Below are 20,558 nucleotides of genomic sequence, written 5' to 3' on the forward strand. Positions count from 1 at the left end.
CTTCACCATTGTTTTAATCTCAGGAAAACGCGTAGAAATCTATTAACACAAATATTAATATACTTTAATTAAATATGTAATCCGCGCGGAGCGCGGACACCGGCTCTAGTTATAAAATAATAATGTCAGACAAAAGAAAGGTTATTTGAGTAAACCCCTCATTTAGGCTTATGCCATCTATAGCCCATTAATAAGGCCCATGCTGAAAAAAAACAAGCAAAACATATCTTAAACGCTGTCGTTTACGAACCGTCTCTTTTCTCTCTCCTTTTGTCGCTCCTCTTTTACCTTCTCTCTCTCTCACATTACAAACGGTGAGAGTGTATTTCTCACTGTGCACTACTTTTATTGTTATTTAGGTCACTGCTCCGACGAGGAGCCAAAGAAGACAACAATTTAAAAGAAAGAGACGGTTCGGTTGTCTCTTCGTCTCTATTCAGCTTACACTGGGGATTCTATTTGAGGTCTGACATTTTCCTAAATTTTCTTTTTCGACCCATTTTAGAAAGTTTCCTGCTTTTGATTTCTAACTCGAGATCTGGCTACTTCCTTATCTTCTTTGTGAAACCGACATGGGTTTTCTTCTGTTATCATCAAAATCTCTGCTTTTTCAGTTTATCTTAATTAATGAGTCTCTATGTGTTCCTTTGTCTCTCGTTACCTTCTGATTCATGCTTCTTTCGCTTTATGTTACTGCACCGTTTGTGTTCCATCTGTTAGGGTTAGTCTGTCTCTATCTGGTTCATGTCTTGTGTTTGTTTCTAGGGTTTCTATTAACAGATTTGTTAATCTATAGGTGGAATGTGTGTTCAGCTTCGGTTGAAATTGTTGATTGCATTCGAGACTGTAGAGTATTACTTGCAATTTACAGACTTATGGAGGTTTCTATTTCTGTGGCAACTTTCTATTTGTAGGTGTTAAAAGATGGGAAAGACTCCAAGTCCTGGTAAATGGATCAAGTCTCTTCTTGGGAAGAAGTCATCAAAGTCAAGTTTGGAGAAAGGAAACGAGAAATTGGTAAGAACAAGACATTGTTGTTTTTGTCTTTTATGTCAAAATGATATGTAACTGTAAACATTGTTCATATGTGATAGAGATCTGCAAAGAAAGAAGAGATTGTGGTGAAGGTGAAGGATAAAAATGTCTCAGACTTAGCTACCAATCCTCCGGTACTAGTTTCATCACAGGAAGTTGCAGCTACACAAGCTGTAACAGTCCCAGATGTTGTAGTCCCCGAGAAGCAGCCAAGCGAAGAGTCGAATGTGAATCTTGAGTCAGGGAATGACACAGAAGAACTCAAGTTCGAAGAAGCTGCTACAAAGGTTCAAGCTGCTGTCAGATCTCATCAGGTTACTTCTTTTTCTACATTTCAGTAATGAGTTTTCGGTTCTTATTCTGTTGTTTTTCAAATGCGTGAAGGCTCGTGAAGAATTACAAAAGCTTAAAGGTATCGTAAAGCTGCAAGCAGTGATCCGTGGTCACTTGGTTAGAAGACAAGCTGTTGCTACATACTCTTGCATTTGGGGAATTGTGAAGTTACAAGCTCTTGTTCGTGGGAAGGAAGCTAGATCTTCAGAGACCGATGATCAACTTCAGAAAACAAACTCGGTAATTTAAATGTCTGTTACTTTGTAAGTTCTACTCTAATAACCTTTACTCGATTTCAAAGTTGTATTCTCTTTTCTTTGATAGGAACCTGAGAATCCTGAAACTTTGCAAGGAAGCACTTACAGATGGCTTGAGAATCCCACAAAGCTCTCCATGATTGATAAGGTAACTAACAACAACAATTTGCTATGCAATTATGTAACACTCTCTTACTTATTTGCTTTCTTGACTTTTTTCAGCTTCTAGTTTCGTCTCCAAAGGCATTGCCTCTGAAGATTCAGTATGGTCCTGAAGATCCTAACTCAGCCAAGGTGTGGCTTGAGCGCTGGACGCTGTTGCAGGTTTGGGCTCCTGGTCCACTGGTGGTTAAGAGCCTTGTTGCGAAATCTCAGACAAAGAAGCGAAGTTTTCAAGCAGTTGAAGCAGACAAGGGGAAACTGAAGAAAGGTATCAAGAAACCACCCGGTGGTTTAAGTACTGCAAGTAGCTCTAGTAGCCGTTCTACAGCTGAAAAAGAAAAGCCTAAGAGAAATGTGAGGAAGGCTTCCACGCTTGGTAAAGAGGTTTCAAGAACCGAGAATGATAATAAGTCTAAGCAGAACTCGAGAAAAAGTACAAGCGCTGTAAAGGAAGTGTCTTCTTCATTGGAGATTAAGGAGGAGAAGCCTAGAGTTAGTCTCAGAAAGTCTTCACTTTCCAATGGGCTAGAGAAACCTACTCGCAAATCTGCTGAGAAGAAGAAAGAGATTGCAGATTCAGTGCAGAAAGAATCGCCTGATTACGAGGTTTCACCTCCTGCTGTTGATACTCCTGAAGAAGAAAAGATGAAAGACAGCACTGAAACAGTTTGTAAAGAAGCTGATCTCGATAAAGATGAGAACCCATCGGTTCTGGAGCAAGATGAACTCAAAACCGAAGAGAGAAATGACAAAGCTGAAGAAGAGATTCAAGAGCCAGACGTGCAGATAAGCTCTGAGAATGGAAATGACACAAAGGCAAGCGATAGAAGAGCATCTCTGCCTGCAAAGATTGAGAATCATCATCAAGAAGAAGGGCTTACACATAGCGGGAGAAAGATCCCAAGCTACATGGCTCCAACTGCATCTGCAAAGGCAAGAGTAAGAGGAGGACAAGGGTCTCCAAGGATTGGTGGTCAAGAGAAGCTAGAGAAAAATGGAATAACTAGACGCCACTCTCTTCCTCCTGCTGCAGCCAATGGTAAGCTGAACACAATGTCCCCAAGAGCTCACAGACTTCTCATAGCTTCAGCTAAAGGATCGATGAACAGTGACAGATCTTTTTCGTCCTCCAGGGATATTGGTGGTGGTAAGAAGTTTAAAGTTTTTTTTATACACAAGCCTCTTGAAAGTTTCAAACCTCTTAAACCCATTTTGCTCAATGTTTATTTCAGATAAATCGGCGAAAGCTGAGTGGAAACGGTGAATTTCTTTTGAGGCAAATAGAGAAAGCAATGCAAAGAGTCATCCTGATCATCTTACACTGTTGAAAAAAAGAAAGCTCTGAAACCTTTTTTTATCTGTTTTAACTGTTTTGTTTCTATGTTTTTTGCGTGTGTTTACTTCGGTTTGGTGTGGTGAGTCTTTGACATGGTCCCTTTAGATTTCTCTCAGATGCTTTGTCTTCACAAACAAAAAAAAAGGGTTTTAGTAAATAGTTCTTTATAATGCTTCTCTTAATCATTTACAGTTTGTTCATGAATTTCGCCTTTTTAATTGTAAAACAAGAAAAGGTAGACTGTATAATCATTAGCTAAACTGAACTTTTTATAAGCCAAACTGAAATTTGTCTGAAGTAAAACTGCACCAAAGTTTTCTAGTTCAAATCTTATGTGGCTGAGCCAAGGATAACTATATTGTAACAACAAAATTATTTCTTTAATTTTTGTTGTTAATATGTTGATCAAAGTTTCAGCTCTAATAAGAATAGATAAATTAGCAAATATTTTTTTTTTGGTCAAACAATTAACAAATTTGAACACCAAAAACTAGACAAAAATTTTCAAAATGCTTATGCCTAAACAACACCGAATCCAAGTAGTGTGAACAAAATGAATTATATTACAAACAAAACAAGTACAAATTACAACAGGAAAAAAAAAAAGAGAAAATAAATTACAACAGAAAAGTTATTACAGTGATACTATCTTACACGAGGAGATTGATTGTGAGAAGGCAAAGGAGAAGCAATTGGAGTTAAGTGCAAGAGAGGCCGATCATAACTATACCTCCTTGGAGATTTCTGCACAACAGATCCGTTACTACCTCTAGGAGAATCAATCTGGCCCTGTCTGGTTCCAGCACCATTACTACCTCTTGGAGAATCAATCTGGCCTTGTCTGGTTCCAGCACCATTACTACCTCTTGGAGAATCAATCTGGCCTTGTCTGGTTCCAGCACCATTACTACCTCTTGGAGAATCAATCTGCCCTAGTCTGGTTCCACTACCTCCAGGAGAAATAATCTGGCCTTGTCTGGCTCCAACCCCAGTACTACTACCTCTTGGAGAATCAATCTGAGCTTGCCTATTACCTCCAGGCTTGGTAGTGGTTGTTGATTCAAGCTGATCAAGTTTGGCCAAAACTTCAGACATTTTCGGTCTGAGTTTTGCATCAGGGTTTAAGCACTGCAATGCAAGACTAGCAGCTGTGTATGCTCCTTTCTGAGGATATTGACCTCCTAATCTCGTGTCCATTATTCGAAAAAGCTTTCTCTTGTCGCCAAGATACGGCGTTGCCCAGTCCACTAGACTCTGCTCCACTCCTACTTTAGATTTGTCCACTGCTCTTCGTCCTGAGAGTAGTTCCAGTAGTACCACACCGAAACTGTATACGTCACTCTTAGCTGTTAATCGACCTGCACATGAAAGTCAAGGTATAAGCCACAAAGGACATGACCGGCCCTGAGATTTTAGGGGCAGTAGGCGACTTAGTAAAGATTTCAATAAAAAAAAATTATTTTTATAAATTTGGGGGCTTTTTGTTTTACAAATTTGGGAGCCTATGTCGATGTTATTTTCTTCAAAAGAATTAAGGAGGCTCTAGGCGAATGTTTCATCCGGCTTTGCCCAGAGGCCAGAACCTTACAAAGGCTAAAGCTATTGAAGCACATGCTAAAAGTTTATAAGCTAAGGCCAAAGTTTTTCTCACCTGTGGCTACATATTCAGGTGCTGCATATCCGTGAGTACCCATGACTTGTGTGGACACATGTGTCCTGTCACCAGTAGGACCTGCTTTGGCTAGACCAAAGTCTGAAAGTTTAGAGTTGAATTCCTGTGATTAAAAGATCAATAATATTAGAGGTTTTGATCAGAAATGAAGTGATAAGGTGTTGAATAGAGAGCTTGATAATCAGTGTTATTACCGCGTCTAGTAGAATGTTAGCAGCTTTAAAGTCTCTGTAAATCACTTGCGATTTAGCGTCGTGAAGAAAAGTAAGTCCTTTAGCTGCTCCTATAGCAACTTTCATCCTTATAGCCCATGTTAGTGGCTGCGCACCACCTGCAATACCCAAAGGAAAAATCATTTAACGGGGAGATAACAAAACACGGTATAAAAGAACCAAAGATGTTGTTGACATTACGTCTAAAGAGATGATTCTCCAAGCTTCCTTTTGGCATGAACTCGTACACAAGTAACCTGTCTTCACCCTCCACACAGTACCCAACTAGTTTGACAAGGTTTGGGTGACTGAGCTGACCAAGATAGTTCACTTCAGTCTGAAACAAAACAATGTCACAACACAATCTCATGATCAAAACAAAGATTAAGAGAGGAGAGGCAAAAGTTGCTCACCAGCCACTCCTTGTGACCTTGAAACCCTTCAGTTTTAAGCTTCTTAACGGCTACAACGATACCAGAACCGGGTTTGGAAGCGGTTAAAGTTGTTCCATCGATCCATCCTTTGAAGACGTAACCAAAACCTCCTTCACCAAGAAGACTATCAGGTCGAAAGTTCCTAGTAGCGCTCTTGAGTTCGCTAAAGGTGAAAGCTTTGAGATTTGGGGACGACAAGATCTCTCCTTCTGTTCTCGGTGTGGGTAAAGACTCCAAACTACTGTAGGAGTTTATGCTTAAGCTTGAAGGGACAGTGGAACGGCTTGTCTTGCTAGAAACTCTTGACCCTGATGAACCTTAAATTAGAGATGGATCATTTATGAAAGGTTCCATCTTTGGACATTCCAAACAAGAACAACAACTTTGGTACTAAAACCCAGAAGGAAAGGAAGAAACTTTATGAGCTATGGAGAAGATAAAGAAAGTTACCAGAATTAGCATGAGGACTGTGGCTGCTACTTTCCACTTTAGCTGATGAATCCAAACAATTACCCATTTTTTCAAGACAAAGCCTTAACTCTTTGTTGGTTCGTTCTCTAGACAATGAACAGATTCAAAAGAGTAATTGAGATCGTTAGTGAGAGAAGAAGAAGAAGGAACGTGAGATTCTGAAAGAACACAGAGAAGCACAGCACACCATTCATACAAAAGTCATGGTGGTGGGGGGGGGTTTTTATGTAATTACGATTCTACCCTTATGCTTTGGTCGCCGTGGTCCTTGGCTTTTATCGTTAAATGACTACTACACCCTTAGATTCTGCGAATCTATATGGTTTATGCCGTGGATTTTAAACGTCGAGAAGGGACAGTTTGGTCTAAAGCTGGCTGCGTATTTGCTTGCGTCAGCAAGTCCACGTCAGATTGTAAAGTCTTTGCTTTATTACATTTTACCTTTAAGCTAAAGCAAAACTCCTAAAGATGTGCATCAAATCTAAAAATGATTTTCCATCACTGACTGATTAATTTTGGTAAAAGATTCGAATGAGTTTTCAGATAAAACCTTGGGCTTAATTTAGTATATATATTCAAATAGGGCACGAAAGGTTTTAATGAAAAAAGAGGTGGTTAACACGCTTTTGTGATATTTTAATTTCAAGTGTTATCTAAACTTTATTCCATGCATTGACCCAACACATTCCTCTCTATTCACATTGCGTTTTGGACCGACACATACAAGAGCTTTTTTGTCCGTATTACACCTTGACACGTGTGAATAATTGTGGAACATTTTAAAATATCCTAGAATTCTGAATGTATAAAATAACACAAATCGTAATTCAATAATAGTTTTGCTTCTTGTTGTACAAAACAAGAGACTAAATGGTTAGTTATTCAGAATAGTTTCGTTCTCATAAATTCTCAAATTAGTTTCTTTTTTCGTTTGTTAGACAGGTGTACGTGGTTGGCAACATATTACGAGTAAGGTCGAACGATATTGTAGTCCTTTTTTTGTCGGCAATTGTATAACATTAAAAGCAACTTGATATATGATATCACCAAGTGATTGGTATGAATTATATCAATCACAAGAGGTTTTAACTACGAAGCATGTGAATGGGAACACGACAGAAAGTATGTGAATAGTAAACTTTTGACTATTTGAAACTCTTCAATACTATTTATTTGTCAACCATATCATAATATATAGTATTTATTTATTGTCATATTTTATGAGTCCAACCTTTCTTTCATTTGTCAACAATATTATCTTCTTTGCCTTGAAACAAAAGCATCTTATCACCTTTGATTTTATAACATCTGTTAGTACTACTTTACAATTATTCATATATAACTTGATGTTTACATAATTACATATCAATATGTAATATAAGTTTCTTATATTGTCCTCTGAATAGTTCTAACAAAGCTATTAGACAATAAAATGTGTGATTGTTGAAGAAAAAATACGAATCATGTAAATACGAATCATGTCATTAGTAACACGACAAAATGTATGTGAATAGTTATCTTTTGACTATTCCAATCTCCTCCGTTGCAATTGATGTTATAATTTAATAAAAACCATAAAATAAAAAATCATTTATTATAGTATTATGATTGTTTTTATAACTAAAACTCATTTTCACACATAAGTTCAACTTAATATTTGTATTTTATAATCATGGTGCACATATGAATTGTTATAAACTTTATATTAAGGATTAGAGAAAATACTATACATAAATATTCAAACTGAATATAATCCAAAAAAAAAAGTAAAAAGGAAAAATTTTGAAGTAAAAATTACTATTAAATAAAATTTTACAATTCTCTCTGGTCACGATTTTTTTTAAAAAAGGAAAAATTCTTAATGGAAAAGGAGAAGTTATTTTCACATAATAGAAGTTTTTATTGATACATTATCAATCTATTTTTAATTGATACATATCACAATCATATCAAGTGAAATATTTGAAGTTAATTTTAGTTTATATTTTTAACACAAAATTATTAAAAATTAAAGTTAGTTAATTATAAGAAAAATAAGATTACTTTTACGTTTTTATTTTATTTAGACTTTTAAAAAGGAAATTAATTATTTTATTTTTTTAGATTTTTATACAACTATTTTATTTTTAGTAGAAAAATTATGTTTAATTATTTATATATTTTGTCCTATACATACAAACACATATTTATCATATTCACACATACTCATGTACGACAATAACATCAAAATAAAAAGTTATGCTAGCATAATAAGATGTAATAAGGATAATAAAAAGTTGAGTTGTATCAAGAAATTAAAAGAAAATACTTAGAAAATACTTTTCATGTAAATAATATTGTGTTTTGTAAAAATATGTGTAAGCTATTTTTTGTTTAAAAATATAGATGTAAAATATTTATAGCTATTTTTTGTTATAATTTTATAACATACAATTATCTATTAAAAAGGAAAGATATTTACTTATAAGAAAATAATAAGAGTACTTTTACAAAAAAAAATTAATTATGCTTTTAAAAGTAATATTATTTATTTTAAATTTAGTTTTTCTTCATGTTTTTATTAAATAATTTATTGTACTTATAGGGTTTTACAATTCATTTTTGTTTAACATTTTTTTCTTAAAATTTAATGTTTATCTTTTATAATTCTCTATCTTTATTATCTTGTAAAACAAACATTATAACAAAAAATAATAATAACAATAATAATAATAATAGTAATAATAATAATAAGACTATTAAATAATATTTATAATTAAACTTTAAGAAAAATCGTTTTTATTATTTTAGTATATATAGTTTAACACATATCACATTTCTATATATATAACCACCATGTGTCACAATCATGTTAATTAGCAACTTTAAAGAACCAAACTCAATATAATATTTTACAATTATATTTTTTAAAAAAATTTAGAAAATAAAAATTATATTAAATAAATTTTTCATATCTATTTTAGGATTTTGAAAAATAAAAATTTCTAAAAACATTACTACTAAATATTTTTCATAAATCGTTTTTACTATTAAATAATTTTAAAAGTAGATTTTTCAAAATTCGTTTTTATTATCTTATTATATATATATTTTAATCATTATATATTTAAACACATGTCACAATATTAGAAACAAATTATTATCAAATAATCTTTTGAAATAATCTTTTTATTAGGATTAAAAAAAGGAAAATTACTATCTATTCTATTATTTGCGAAGTAAATTTTTGGATTCGAGCTCTCACGTTAAAAGTTAGAGTGGTTAATATCGTTTATACCCTTAATGAATAAAATATATAACTAAATTAAAAAATAAAAACGAAATTTTAATTGATTTGATTACATATTGATTAATATTAATAATAGTAAGAATTATCCAAAATATGAAAATATAATTTAAGAAAGTGATAATTTATGTATATATTGTATTGTTATCTGAAAAAGTCTTTTAGTAAAAAATTAAAAACATAAATTATATAACAAAATATTAATCAAATAAAATTCTTAATTATATAAAATAAAATATTGAATCATCCAAAATCTAAAATATAATTAAAAAAAGATAATTTCTCTATATATATATTGTATTGTTATCTGAAAAAGTATTTTAGTAAAACGTTTAAAAAATAAATTATATAATTAAATATTAATCAAATAAAATAAATTTTTGGAATCAAGCTTTCACGTTCAAAGTTAGAGTGGTTAATATCGTTTATACCTTTAATGAATAAAATGTATAAATAAATTAAAAAAATAAAAAAATAAAAACAAAAACAAAATTTTAATTGATTTGATTAGATAATTGATTAATATTAATAATAGTAAGAATTATCCAAATCTGAAAATATAATTTAAAAAAGAGATAATTTATGTATATATTGTATTATTATTTGAAGAAAAATCTTTTAGTAAAAAGTTAAAAACATAAATCATACAACTAAATATTAATTAAATAAAATTATTGATTATATAACTAAAAATAGAATATTGAATTATCCGAAATCTAAAAATATAATTAAAAAAATGAAGATAATTTATACATATATACTGTATTATTATCTGAAAAAATATATTAGTAAAACGTTAAAATCATAAATTATATAACTAAATATTAATCAAATAAAAGTTTTTAATTATATAATTGAAAATATAATATTGAGTTATTTTAAGATTTGTTTTAGTAATGGATATAGTGTACAAAGAACTTTTCAAAAATTTATGAAAATGTTTAAGCCTGCATCACGGGGAAAATACCTAGTTAAATAATATATATAATAAAAAATTTAATGAAATTCGGTTTTGTTAATATCTTAGTATATATATTTTTAATTATGAGATTGATTACCACATGTCACAATCTTAAATATATAATTGTTATGTGTCGCGATCATGTTAATTAACAACTTTGAAGAACCAAACTTTATATAATAAAATATATATATTCAGCCACATTATTGATGTGTTGTTATCATATTTTAAGCTTTCAACCATACTTTATTTGTCAACCATATATCATCTCTTCCTTTACGTAAAAGCATATCTTATCACCTTTGTTTTGATAAACATTATTCAATATTTTATAAACATTCATAAAATATTTATGTATCAATATCATCAACCATTGTCTCATTTTTCCCATGAAAATTTCTGTTACAACTCGTAGAAAATTCGATATATGAAAAATCAAAATATCAAATGGCCCCCAATGATTGTAACCCACTCTGGTCAACAAAGCAGCCAGCCACCGAAACTTCCTAACATGTTGTAAACTTTCGAGGCAACGTGTGGTTATAATAGCAAACAAACGGTGTGTAGTTTCCCTTTCAACCTCAGACACGGAGACCATTTCACAAGCTGAACCCCAAAAGTGTATACGCGTCATCTTACCCAATCAGAAGCGTAAAGCGAGATCATCAGTCCAGTGTTTAACCTCCACGTGGAACATCGACGTGTATTTTCGCGCCTTTTGTAACAAATAATAAAAAATTCGTCCAAAACAAACATCTCGGTCGCCGGAGGAATAATCGGCGGTGCGGAGGCGTTTCCCTGAGGGTGATGGAGGCGAATGGATCTGGATTCCGGCGAATTCTGCTGCTGGCGCTGTGCATCTCCGGAATCTGGTCCGCCTACATCTACCAAGGCGTTCTTCAGGAAACTCTGTAAGTGGAATCACTCTTCACATCGGATCCGATTCTCGTCAGCTTCATTGTTTCCAATCGTCATTTGATCGGTGCTACGAGCGTGATGTAGCCTAGTGCAACGATTCTCGTATAGATATAGCTCATGCAGTAGGTTGTTCTTAATCTGTATGCAAATGCAATTGTATTCGAAATCTTTGTTTGGAGTTTCTAGAGACGTATTATTAGCTGCAGAAACGTCTAGTTTTCCGTGGAGAATGTGAAAGCTCCGGTGGCCACGCGTGTGGAAATCTGGTGTGGTGCGGATTCGAACTCGGTCTCCTGGGGATTCACAGAACGCTTTGACCACCCGATCACAGACGCGTGGTTAAAGATTTAATTAAAAGGAGGAGTTAGCTTAATCGCTAAAACTCCTGAATTAACTTATAAGAGTCTAAAGAGGTCACATGTTCAGGTCTTCTCGTTGGGAGGGATTGTTTTTTTAATCAGATGAGAGTTAATTTAACATTGTCTGAGTTCACCATAAGAGATGTACGCGCCTACGAACCTAGAACCTCCTAGTCATTCAATAATAATAATAATTATCTGAAACATAGCTGCAGTAAACTTGTTCTTTGTCCATGGGCTAACACTAATACTATTTCTGATTAGGTCCACGAAGAGATTTGGTCCAGATGAGAAGAGGTTCGAGCACCTTGCATTCTTGAACTTGGCGCAAAGTGTAGTCTGCTTGGTCTGGTCTTTTATTAGTGAGCATTTTGTCCAATCCCATCTCTGTCTCCTCTATCATGGAATACAGACAAATAGAACTGAAATTTAAATCTGATTTTTGGTCCAGTGATTAAGCTTTGGTCAAACACCGGTAACGGTGGTGCACCATGGTGGACGTATTGGAGTGCCGGCATTACTAATACCATTGGTCCTGCCATGGGGATTGAAGCCTTGAAATACATCAGTTATCCAGCTCAGGTATCTTTTTTACCTGATCAGTCATACTCAGATCATGGATTTTGATTACTTCTTAGGGTAAGCGATGGGTTGAGTTCTGATTTTTGTTTCGTGCAGGTCCTGGCAAAATCTTCAAAAATGATTCCAGGTAAGGCATCTCATCTCTATCCATAGTTTTGAATGTTGATCCAATATTATCTCGAAAAGATTATATGAAACACTCTTACCATGATGCAGTTATGCTGATGGGAACTTTGGTTTACGGAATAAGATACACTTTCCCTGAATACATTTGCACCTTTCTTGTCGCGGGAGGAGTAGCTGTGTTTGCTCTTCTTAAGGTATGCAAATCATCTCATCCAAAAGCTTTGATCACAGCATATTTGTAAGCTTATGATATATTTTGTTTCTTTTCAGACAAGCTCTAAGACAATCAGCAAGCTAGCTCATCCAAATGCACCCTTAGGCTACGCACTTTGCTTCTTAAACCTCGCCTTTGACGGATTCACAAACGCCACCCAAGACTCCATTGCCTCAAGGTACCCGAAAACAGAAGCTTGGGACATAATGCTGGGGATGAATCTATGGGGCACAATATACAACTTGGTCTACATGTTTGGATTACCACAAGGGATGGGATTCGAAGCATATCAGTTCTGTAAGCAGCACCCGGAAGCGGCATGGGATATTCTGAAATACTGTCTATGCGGTGCCGTGGGACAAAACTTCATATTCATGACGATAAGTAACTTCGGGTCACTAGCTAACACGACCATAACGACGACAAGGAAGTTCGTTAGCATCGTTGTGTCGTCGGTGATGAGCGGGAATCCATTGTCGCTGAAGCAATGGGGATGTGTTTCGATGGTGTTTGGTGGTTTGTCTTATCAGATTTTCCTTAAATGGAGCAAGTCGAAAAGAGTGGAGAAGAAGAAGCAAAAGAGTTGAACAAAAGAGCGAAAACACACAATGTGTATGGCTCTGTTACCTTTTCTCATATCTCTAAACTGAGTTTTTAGATTTTTTTTTTCCTTTTAGCTGTTTATGTTTAACCAACCGAAACAGTCTCAAACCAGATTAGTCAACTGTAAAACTAGTGATTAGCAGAGAGGTAATAGTAATGATGATTCAAATATGACTTAACTTTTGCGATCCAAATATATGACTTAAATTCTTGGTCGGTTCGACTAGTATGGTTATGTCTTGAAAACATTGATTACAAACTGAAAACCGGTTTAGAAGAGGACTAATAAATAAGAGCGGTTGAAAGTTTTCAAACTAAAAAAGGTAGAAAGTGATGATTACGTTTTGTCTTCCACTAACTAACATACTTAACTCTTGCCATTTTAAAGAGAAGCAGATCCAGATTCAACTAAGAACCCTCTTCATTTTGAAGCTTTGTTTCTGCAACTACATGCAGCCACGGAAGGAGGAGAAGAACATGAAAGCATAGCAGGTAAGTTTATAAAAACAATAATAAAAGATAGTATATGTCACACCAAAATCAAATCATTTCCACCCATATAATCATCTCTTTACAAATCATATGAATCTTCTGAGAAGGAAACAAAGGGGAAACAAAAAATATATTTTTCTGTTTTTCTTCTTCTCACATCTATGAGAACTTCTCACACCTATGAGAAGTTACACTACAGAAAGAAAATGAATTGAAAGCAAAGTTTTTTTTTTCTTCTTCTCCAAAACCTTATGCTAGTCTTGGCTTATCTTTTCTTATTCTTCTTCTGTCTGTTTTTTTTCTAATCATTACTGTATATAGAAAGGCGACATGCCTCTCTGAAGTTGTTACTATATAGGTTTCTTCTGTACAGAGAATCAAGAACACAACAAATTAAGAATTCATGGGGGAGGCAAAGACCCAGATTATGTATCTGGGTTTGACCCTAAAAGAGGGGGAGATGAAACCAAAGAATCTTTCTTTTTTCTTAGACACACGAACTATAAACTGAAGAAACACTCATACTTGAAGCCTTTTTTAAGTATGAGAAGAAACTCTCTGAATGAGTTGAATGCTGAGTATCTGAGAGAGAAACTCAGTTTCTGAGATTGGTCTAGACTTAGAAATGTTACCTTTAACATTCAATGGAGTCTAGACCACTGAGGGGGAAAAATGCAGATCATGGCACGCCCGCTTCACTAAAACTTTTTCAGGCCGATATGGCTGCAAAACCTATGAAGAAATTTCTAAGCAAAAAGAGAAGAAATGCATGTTATGTCCAACTCCATGAGGACACAACTGCGGTTTTAGGTTCGTTTTTTTTTTCTGGTTGGGTTGGTTTGGTTTACAAACTATCAAGAAGGACTCTTTTGCAAGGAGGTGGTTGTGAAGGATTAGCACTCGGACATGGATATGGGGACTCCACACCCAGTGTTTTTAGAAGAAAGCTCCTCTCCTGCAGTGACACAGATCAGTCAGTTCCATTCCTATAAAACTATACCAATTCAAATGATTCGGTGCAAGCTTACTTACACTTTCAGAGAATTGAGGGCTTGGGATGCCTGCTGCTAGAGATCTGAACAGTGGAGTGACTTGAACAGGCGAGTTAAACTCTTCTTCACCAGACATGGGCACAATCTCATTACAGTTCTTTAGGATATCATCATGACAAGTTGAGAGTAAACCCACTTGTTCCACAGTTGCATCAGACACAATCCCTTGATCCTGTAGTACCTCCACGACACTTTGCTTCTGAGATATTGTCTGAGTATCAGAAGACATTGGTTGCTGTTGGGTCTTATCACCAGAAGGGTGCGGCATTACAGTTGATCCTGAGCTATTCTCAGAGCTTGCTGGTGAATCATGGAGATCAGGTTGCCTATAAGATACTTGACTAGCTTCATTACTACTCCTCAAATCTTCAACAAGATCCTTGAACTCCTCCTCAAGCTGGAAATCCATCTCCGGAAGTCCATAACGGAATATATCATTCTCTTTGCTTTTATTCAAGAAATCCTGCAGGACCTGCACATTAGTAGCACCAACAACAACATTTTTGTTAAACAGCCTCTTGAAAAGTGTTTCCTAATCATTGCAAAACCGCATAGTTAGTTACCTTCCATGCATTCTCCATGCTTTGTTCAGTGTTGTCTGAGTTTACTTTATGCGCCAATGAACTGAGAAGCTCAGCTTGTTGCATCAAGTTTGTTACCTTTGGATCATCCTTCTTAAGAAACACTTCTTGGTTACCTATATACCCAGAAACACACAATTAACTTACTATGCTGCATCTTTACTAATGCTCTCATTACAGGATAAGCAACAACAACATAAAGAAGAGATTTGGGCAGAGTTGTTTACCGTCATTTTCTTTCACATTGTCTGTTTGATTCTGCTCCTCCGTGCTACCAACACTTGTGGCATTGTGGGGTAGTACCGAAAATGGAGGTCTTACTTGCTGATTCACACTTGAATGAACCTTTATATGTGATCTATCCCCATAGCTAGTGATCTCTTTAAGGTCTGGAATGTGACTTCTCCTGAAATATAGAGCATAGTCAATCCACAATTCAAAGCTTGCTTTCTTCTATGAATCCAAAAGAGAAAACCCAAAACAAGTTTCTCACCTTGGTTTCTTAGCAATAGGAGATTCACTTTCGACTTTGCAGGGTGCAGTAACACCATCTGGGAACAGGACTCTCTTGTTGTTTGAGTTCACAGAACAAGCAATACTATTCTCTTTAGCCATGGCTTCATACTTAGCTCTCTTCTTGCACAGTGTTGTGAACCTGTTCTTCACTGCATTATCAGTTCTACACAACAAACAAGAGAAGAACATTTTACCATCTATACTTTCATTTTCATAACTTGATTCATAAAAAGCTTTTCTTTATGTTCTCTAATAGATATATACCTGCCTGAGACCACTTTTGCAATCTCAGTCCATCTGTTCCCAAACAGTCTCTGTGCCTAAAAAACCAAAACACAGAAAGATCAGACACAAACTCTTATGGGATTAAAAGAAAGATGTCTTGTCTAACCTCACACAAAAGAGTATCTTCTTCAGGAGTCCAACCACCTCTCTTGAAATCAGAGTTTAAGTATGTATACCATCTGCAAAACCAAAACCCCATGATCCGATTTAAAAAAAAAAAAAAACACCAGAAACAATCATCTTGATCAGAGTTTTAAACCAGACCTTCTTCTACACTGCCTTGTGCTCTTATCAGTAAACTTAGATGCAATGATCGCCCAACTGAGAAACCAATCAACACAACAACAACATCAGAATCAATAAAACAGAAAACTTTGTCCGAGAAACTGTAAGAAAGAAAAGAGACTAACTTTTGAGTTCCATTTAAAGTGATTTGCTGTCTGAGAATATCATCCTCCTGCAAAACTCAAAGCAAAACCCATCTCAGAGACTAGACAGAGCAATGAAACAGAGATTCATTATTATTTATATAGAGAATAGAGAATAGAGAGAGAGAGAGAAAGGGGAAGAGACCTGTTGAGACCAGGTAACAAAATGACGCTCCTTCTTTTTGGAATCATCTTCTTCGTTAATAACGATCTTATTCTTCTTCTTCGTTGTCTCTTCCATTGTAATATATTTTTCTCTCTCTGACGCTCTCCCTCTGTTAATATTCTTTGTCTATTCTTGGACGCTCCTTCTCCCTTTATTATAAAACCCACAGCGACGAGACGACCCCTCCCAACTTTTTTTCTTATCTGGAAAAATAAAAATCCAAACTTTTTTTCCAGGAAAAACAAAAAACAAATACTAATAATAATCAAAAAAATCACTTTAGAAAGGGACTACTTATATATTCATCACTCGTGCTTTTAAAACCCTCACAGAATCGTCTTGATTCGTAAGTTTTTTTTCTTTTCACAACGGTTGAGTTTCAAACAAAAAAAAACGAAAAGGGTTGTTTTTTTAGAAAGAGAGAAAATAACAAAAGTTGAGATTTTTTTCCTAAAATTGAAATATAAAAGAATCACCTTTTGGTTCTATGAATCATGAGCATTGGTTTCCTTTAGTAACCTTCACTGTTATTTGGAAACAAATGAAAATTTGATCTCTTTCTCTCCGTCACATGACTCTTCTTTTTGAACTCTCATCTCTCTCTTTCTCTCTCTCTGTAGATTATATTTTCAATGATTTTGGGAATTTAATGAAAATAAATAAAATTATTAAAAATAAAATAAAGGGGCAACGTCTATGGATGGGGGGGGGGCTAGTGCGCGGGTATGAAAGGAAGTTTGAAAAATAACGCTGAAATCCATGTGTCTCCTCCACCCATTCATGTTTTTATTTATTTTTAACGACTTTATTTTTCTTTTTTCTTTTTTTTGGTAAAAATGTAAAGACTTTTTTTTAATAAAATAAAAAATAAAAATAAACTTTATTTTTCTTTTATTTCGATTTTTTTTCTTTGTAATTACCACATCCATAAAAATACAAGAGAGTCTGATACATTCAAAACTTGCCTTAAGTTACACACAACGGAACGTGGTGATTTCATTGTCTATAGTAGTGTGTGGGGGAATATGATTACTTTTATGGTTCTCTAATTTTTTTAATTACAAAAAGAATATTTCAAAGTGTTTGCATTTGAATAGTGCACATGGTTTGATTCGTGATCTTCAAGCGATAAATTAGTGTCTAGAATACTGTTTTCATTTTTTTTTACTCTTATTTTCTACTTAATTGTGTTTAATCTTTTGGTGATACAAGTATTTAGTTTGAAATATAAACTGATGATAACACTTGTTTGACATAGTGCAAGAAAAATTTTGGCTTGATTTGATACAATTCTAGTATGAGTTGAATTTAAACTTTTAATATTTAAATGTTAAGTTTAAAATTATGTTCGAGAGAGGTGTATTCTTCAGGCTCAATGTTTTTTTCTCTCTCGTTTCTTTCTATCGAATAATCGTTTGGAAAGATGCTTTTTCTGGTCTCTGGTGTCTTGTCGGACCATGATAAGGCTTCATCTTTCCCTCCTCATTTGTCTCTTCTTTTTTTGATATCGAACATAAATAGTTGTGGTTTGTAGGATTTAGCGGCAGTGTGTCTTTTTCTTTTTGAACTTCAGATAAATTTTCTAACGCCATGGATCTATAGGAGAGTGTCGTCGCTGCTTGAGGACGGTGGTGAGGTTTCCAGAGACTCCGCAAGTCAGTCATCAAGGTTAGGTGCTTGGACTGAATGTTGTGAGGTGGTTTCGACGACGATATAACTCTTTGGGGAGACGGTTACCAATTCTACTCTCCCTCTCTGAATTGTAGCTCCTCTTGACTGGATTGAAATGGAGATGTGTGTGGGCTTCAGGATTTGATCGACAGCGAAATGCTTGTAGTATACAGAGCTAGATTTTTGAGAGTTGGTTCTTTGTTGGTGTCAGTGTTTGAGAACGCGAGACTACTCTGTGGGGATGTGGCTTATCAGTTATCACTAATAGTTTACCGTGCACAAATCGAAGGGCTGGTCATGACATCGCGACTTAGAGAAGTCACGGAAACATTTGATTTGGTCGCTGCTAGTGTTCGTTGGAGGTGAAGCTTTGGCTTCTACAGTCCATTGGACCATATGGACTACTATGTAAAAACTGTTATGAACTTATGATCCTCTTTATTAGAGTTGATTAATATTAATGAAATATATATTTTTTAAAGAAGATTAAACTTGTGTTTATTTCATGATTCTCTTAGATGGTGATTTGGTTTGGGTTTTGTTTTTGTTTTCTAAAAGAAGATTTAAAAAATACGAAATTACTTCTAGCCGAATGTCCTAAGATTTGTGAGGCAATATTGAACAATTATTTTTTAACAAAAAAAATTGAACAATTATTGCAAGGAGATTGACCATGTTGTTCTTGTTGTTTTGTTAAAAGAGTATAGAACGGTGAACCAAAAAAAAGAAGAAGAAAAAGCAGTGAGTAGAGGACAATTTTACGTGACACAACTAGCAACCGTTGGTTTTGGCTTTCAAATTCTTTGTAAGACTTAATTAAATTTGTTTCCTCTAGCTGTAACTTAAAAAAAAAAGATCATGCAAAAGAGCTGCTTCAATTCAATTAACCGAACTTAAACCCTCCTTTTTGGTAATTATTACTTGGACTTGGAGCATCTCCAATGTATTACTTCATTTTTTTTACTTTAAAATGGTGTAACACTAAAATAGAATTGGGGTTTACTCTAATGTATTACTTCATTTTTACTGTAAAAAATATTTCAAAATAATTATATTTTTGTTTAATTAATAATTGTTAGTAATATCTTATACTTATAAAAAATTATCAATCAACCCCAACTAATTTATGTTTACAAAACTTCCATAAAATATAATTTATTTAAATTAAACATTTATTATTAAAAAGTACAATAATCATAAATATATATAAGATAGCATATTTTGGTTCAATAATGAACATGTCAACTAATACATTTTATAATGAATAATGAGTTTTTTTTATCTTTGAATTCCAAAATTGAGCAAAATATCTTTTTGAATCTGTCATTTTTATCGCTTGGACAATATTTCGCTGATTTTGATGGTTCCAAAAATGATTTACTAGATTATTAAATCATTTATTTTATTTATTTTATATTTTTATGTTTATTTTTGGTATTTTTATTAGTTTATGTATTTTTATTTAAAATTATTAAATATTTTCTTAAATCATATTTTCATGTATTGTATTATTTTAAATATTAAATATTAAATAGAATGAGAAAAAAGTATGAAATAAAAATATTTAAAATTTAAAAAATACTCATAAATAGAGATGGAGTAATCCTAACCATTATTATATTTTAGAGTTGAAAATAGAATTAAGTTGGAAAAAATTTTACTCTAAAATGATGTTTGGAAAAAAAAAATCCAAAAGGGTTAGAATCTCCTAGACTATATTTGCGAAGTGATTTTGCCACATGTCCTCTCTACAATCAATTTCACAAAACAAATATGACATGGCTACTGAAATTGATGACATGGCTTACAGAAAAATATAAGATGAATAATTTCATTTAATGTTGATTTATATTTTTGGCAAACTTATTAGAATATGGTAATAATTCATATATTACATTCAATATTGATTTTTCTTTTTGGCAAACTTTTTTAAAATATAGTAATAACTCATACATCATCTATAAAATAAATATATTCATATATAACATTTTAAATTTCGAAATATTATTATTTTTGTATAATTATACAATTTGTATTACTAAAGTTTTCAAAAATTTCTATAGTTTTTAAAAATTTAAATATCTAATCGTAAGATTATTAGTTTCTTATATATCTACAAATTTTATAAATATCGTTTAGGCTAAATTTTTGATAATTATATAATTTTATATCATTTTTATTAGTTTTATACAAAATGATTTAATATATATCAAATCTCTATTAAATATTAGTAAGAAAATAGTAAAATCTATAATATTTAATAAAATTTTTGAGTAAATATAAGTTAGATTTAAAAAAAAATTACTGCATATGGTGTAGAAAAACACCTAGTTGCTTTTATACGTCACTTCAAACCGGTGTTACTTTTTTTTTTGACAACTAACCGTTGTTACGTAAAACAGTTCA

General features: G+C 33.4%; 4 protein-coding genes and 1 long non-coding RNA gene across 14 annotated transcripts; 3 read left to right on the forward strand and 2 right to left on the reverse strand.

The window, feature by feature from the left end:
* Positions 1–265: 265 nt before the first annotated feature.
* LOC103853979 (protein IQ-DOMAIN 31) lies at positions 266–3,327 on the forward strand. Of its 3 annotated transcripts, XM_033283944.1 has the most exons (8): positions 301–464; positions 781–851; positions 898–1,017; positions 1,095–1,349; positions 1,420–1,608; positions 1,693–1,773; positions 1,848–2,934; positions 3,020–3,327. In XM_033283944.1, exons 3-8 carry the CDS (start codon positions 925–927, stop codon positions 3,049–3,051), a joined length of 1,737 nt encoding a protein of 578 aa, XP_033139835.1. In that variant the 5' UTR covers positions 301–464; positions 781–851; positions 898–924; the 3' UTR covers positions 3,052–3,327. The 3 variants fall into 3 exon arrangements, with proteins under 3 accessions (XP_009129125.1, XP_033139836.1, XP_033139835.1); XM_009130877.3 differs by lacking the exon at positions 781–851 and having other exon boundaries at positions 266–464; positions 915–1,017; XM_033283945.1 differs by lacking the exon at positions 781–851 and having other exon boundaries at positions 300–464.
* A 287-nt stretch (positions 3,328–3,614) lies between these two features.
* On the reverse strand, positions 3,615–6,465 carry LOC103853978 (probable serine/threonine-protein kinase PBL3). 8 transcript variants are annotated; one of them, XM_033283951.1, is made up of 8 exons: positions 5,892–6,465; positions 5,421–5,758; positions 5,209–5,344; positions 4,990–5,126; positions 4,775–4,898; positions 4,035–4,481; positions 3,939–3,986; positions 3,615–3,890 (listed from the first exon to the last, which is right to left on the reverse strand). In XM_033283951.1, exons 1-8 carry the CDS (start codon positions 5,956–5,958, stop codon positions 3,769–3,771), a joined length of 1,419 nt encoding a protein of 472 aa, XP_033139842.1. In that variant the 5' UTR covers positions 5,959–6,465; the 3' UTR covers positions 3,615–3,768. The 8 variants fall into 8 exon arrangements, with proteins under 8 accessions (XP_033139842.1, XP_033139840.1, XP_033139839.1 ...); XM_033283949.1 differs by having other exon boundaries at positions 3,615–3,986; positions 5,892–6,463; XM_033283948.1 differs by having other exon boundaries at positions 3,615–3,977; positions 4,026–4,481; positions 5,892–6,463.
* A 3,904-nt stretch (positions 6,466–10,369) lies between these two features.
* Positions 10,370–13,155, forward strand: LOC103853977 (UDP-galactose/UDP-glucose transporter 1). The gene is made up of 6 exons (XM_009130870.3): positions 10,370–11,070; positions 11,701–11,798; positions 11,888–12,018; positions 12,115–12,145; positions 12,235–12,338; positions 12,415–13,155. Exons 1-6 carry the CDS (start codon positions 10,967–10,969, stop codon positions 12,943–12,945), a joined length of 999 nt encoding a protein of 332 aa, XP_009129118.1. The 5' UTR covers positions 10,370–10,966; the 3' UTR covers positions 12,946–13,155.
* Positions 13,156–13,488: 333 nt separating this feature from the next.
* Positions 13,489–16,802, reverse strand: LOC103853976 (transcription factor MYB88). Its single transcript, XM_033283952.1, has 10 exons — positions 16,461–16,802; positions 16,298–16,344; positions 16,152–16,208; positions 15,994–16,066; positions 15,867–15,922; positions 15,580–15,765; positions 15,314–15,492; positions 15,069–15,202; positions 14,486–14,977; positions 13,489–14,408 (listed from the first exon to the last, which is right to left on the reverse strand). Exons 1-10 carry the CDS (start codon positions 16,554–16,556, stop codon positions 14,298–14,300), a joined length of 1,431 nt encoding a protein of 476 aa, XP_033139843.1. The 5' UTR covers positions 16,557–16,802; the 3' UTR covers positions 13,489–14,297.
* Positions 16,803–17,410: 608 nt separating this feature from the next.
* Positions 17,411–18,656, forward strand: LOC117131715. The gene is made up of 2 exons (XR_004454891.1): positions 17,411–18,149; positions 18,248–18,656. It is a non-coding gene; the product is annotated as an uncharacterized LOC117131715 (long non-coding RNA).
* Positions 18,657–20,558: the final 1,902 nt, after the last annotated feature.

Source organism: Brassica rapa, chromosome A02, assembly GCF_000309985.2.
Source record: "Brassica rapa cultivar Chiifu-401-42 chromosome A02, CAAS_Brap_v3.01, whole genome shotgun sequence".
Classification (NCBI taxonomy): Eukaryota; Viridiplantae; Streptophyta; class Magnoliopsida; order Brassicales; family Brassicaceae; genus Brassica; species Brassica rapa.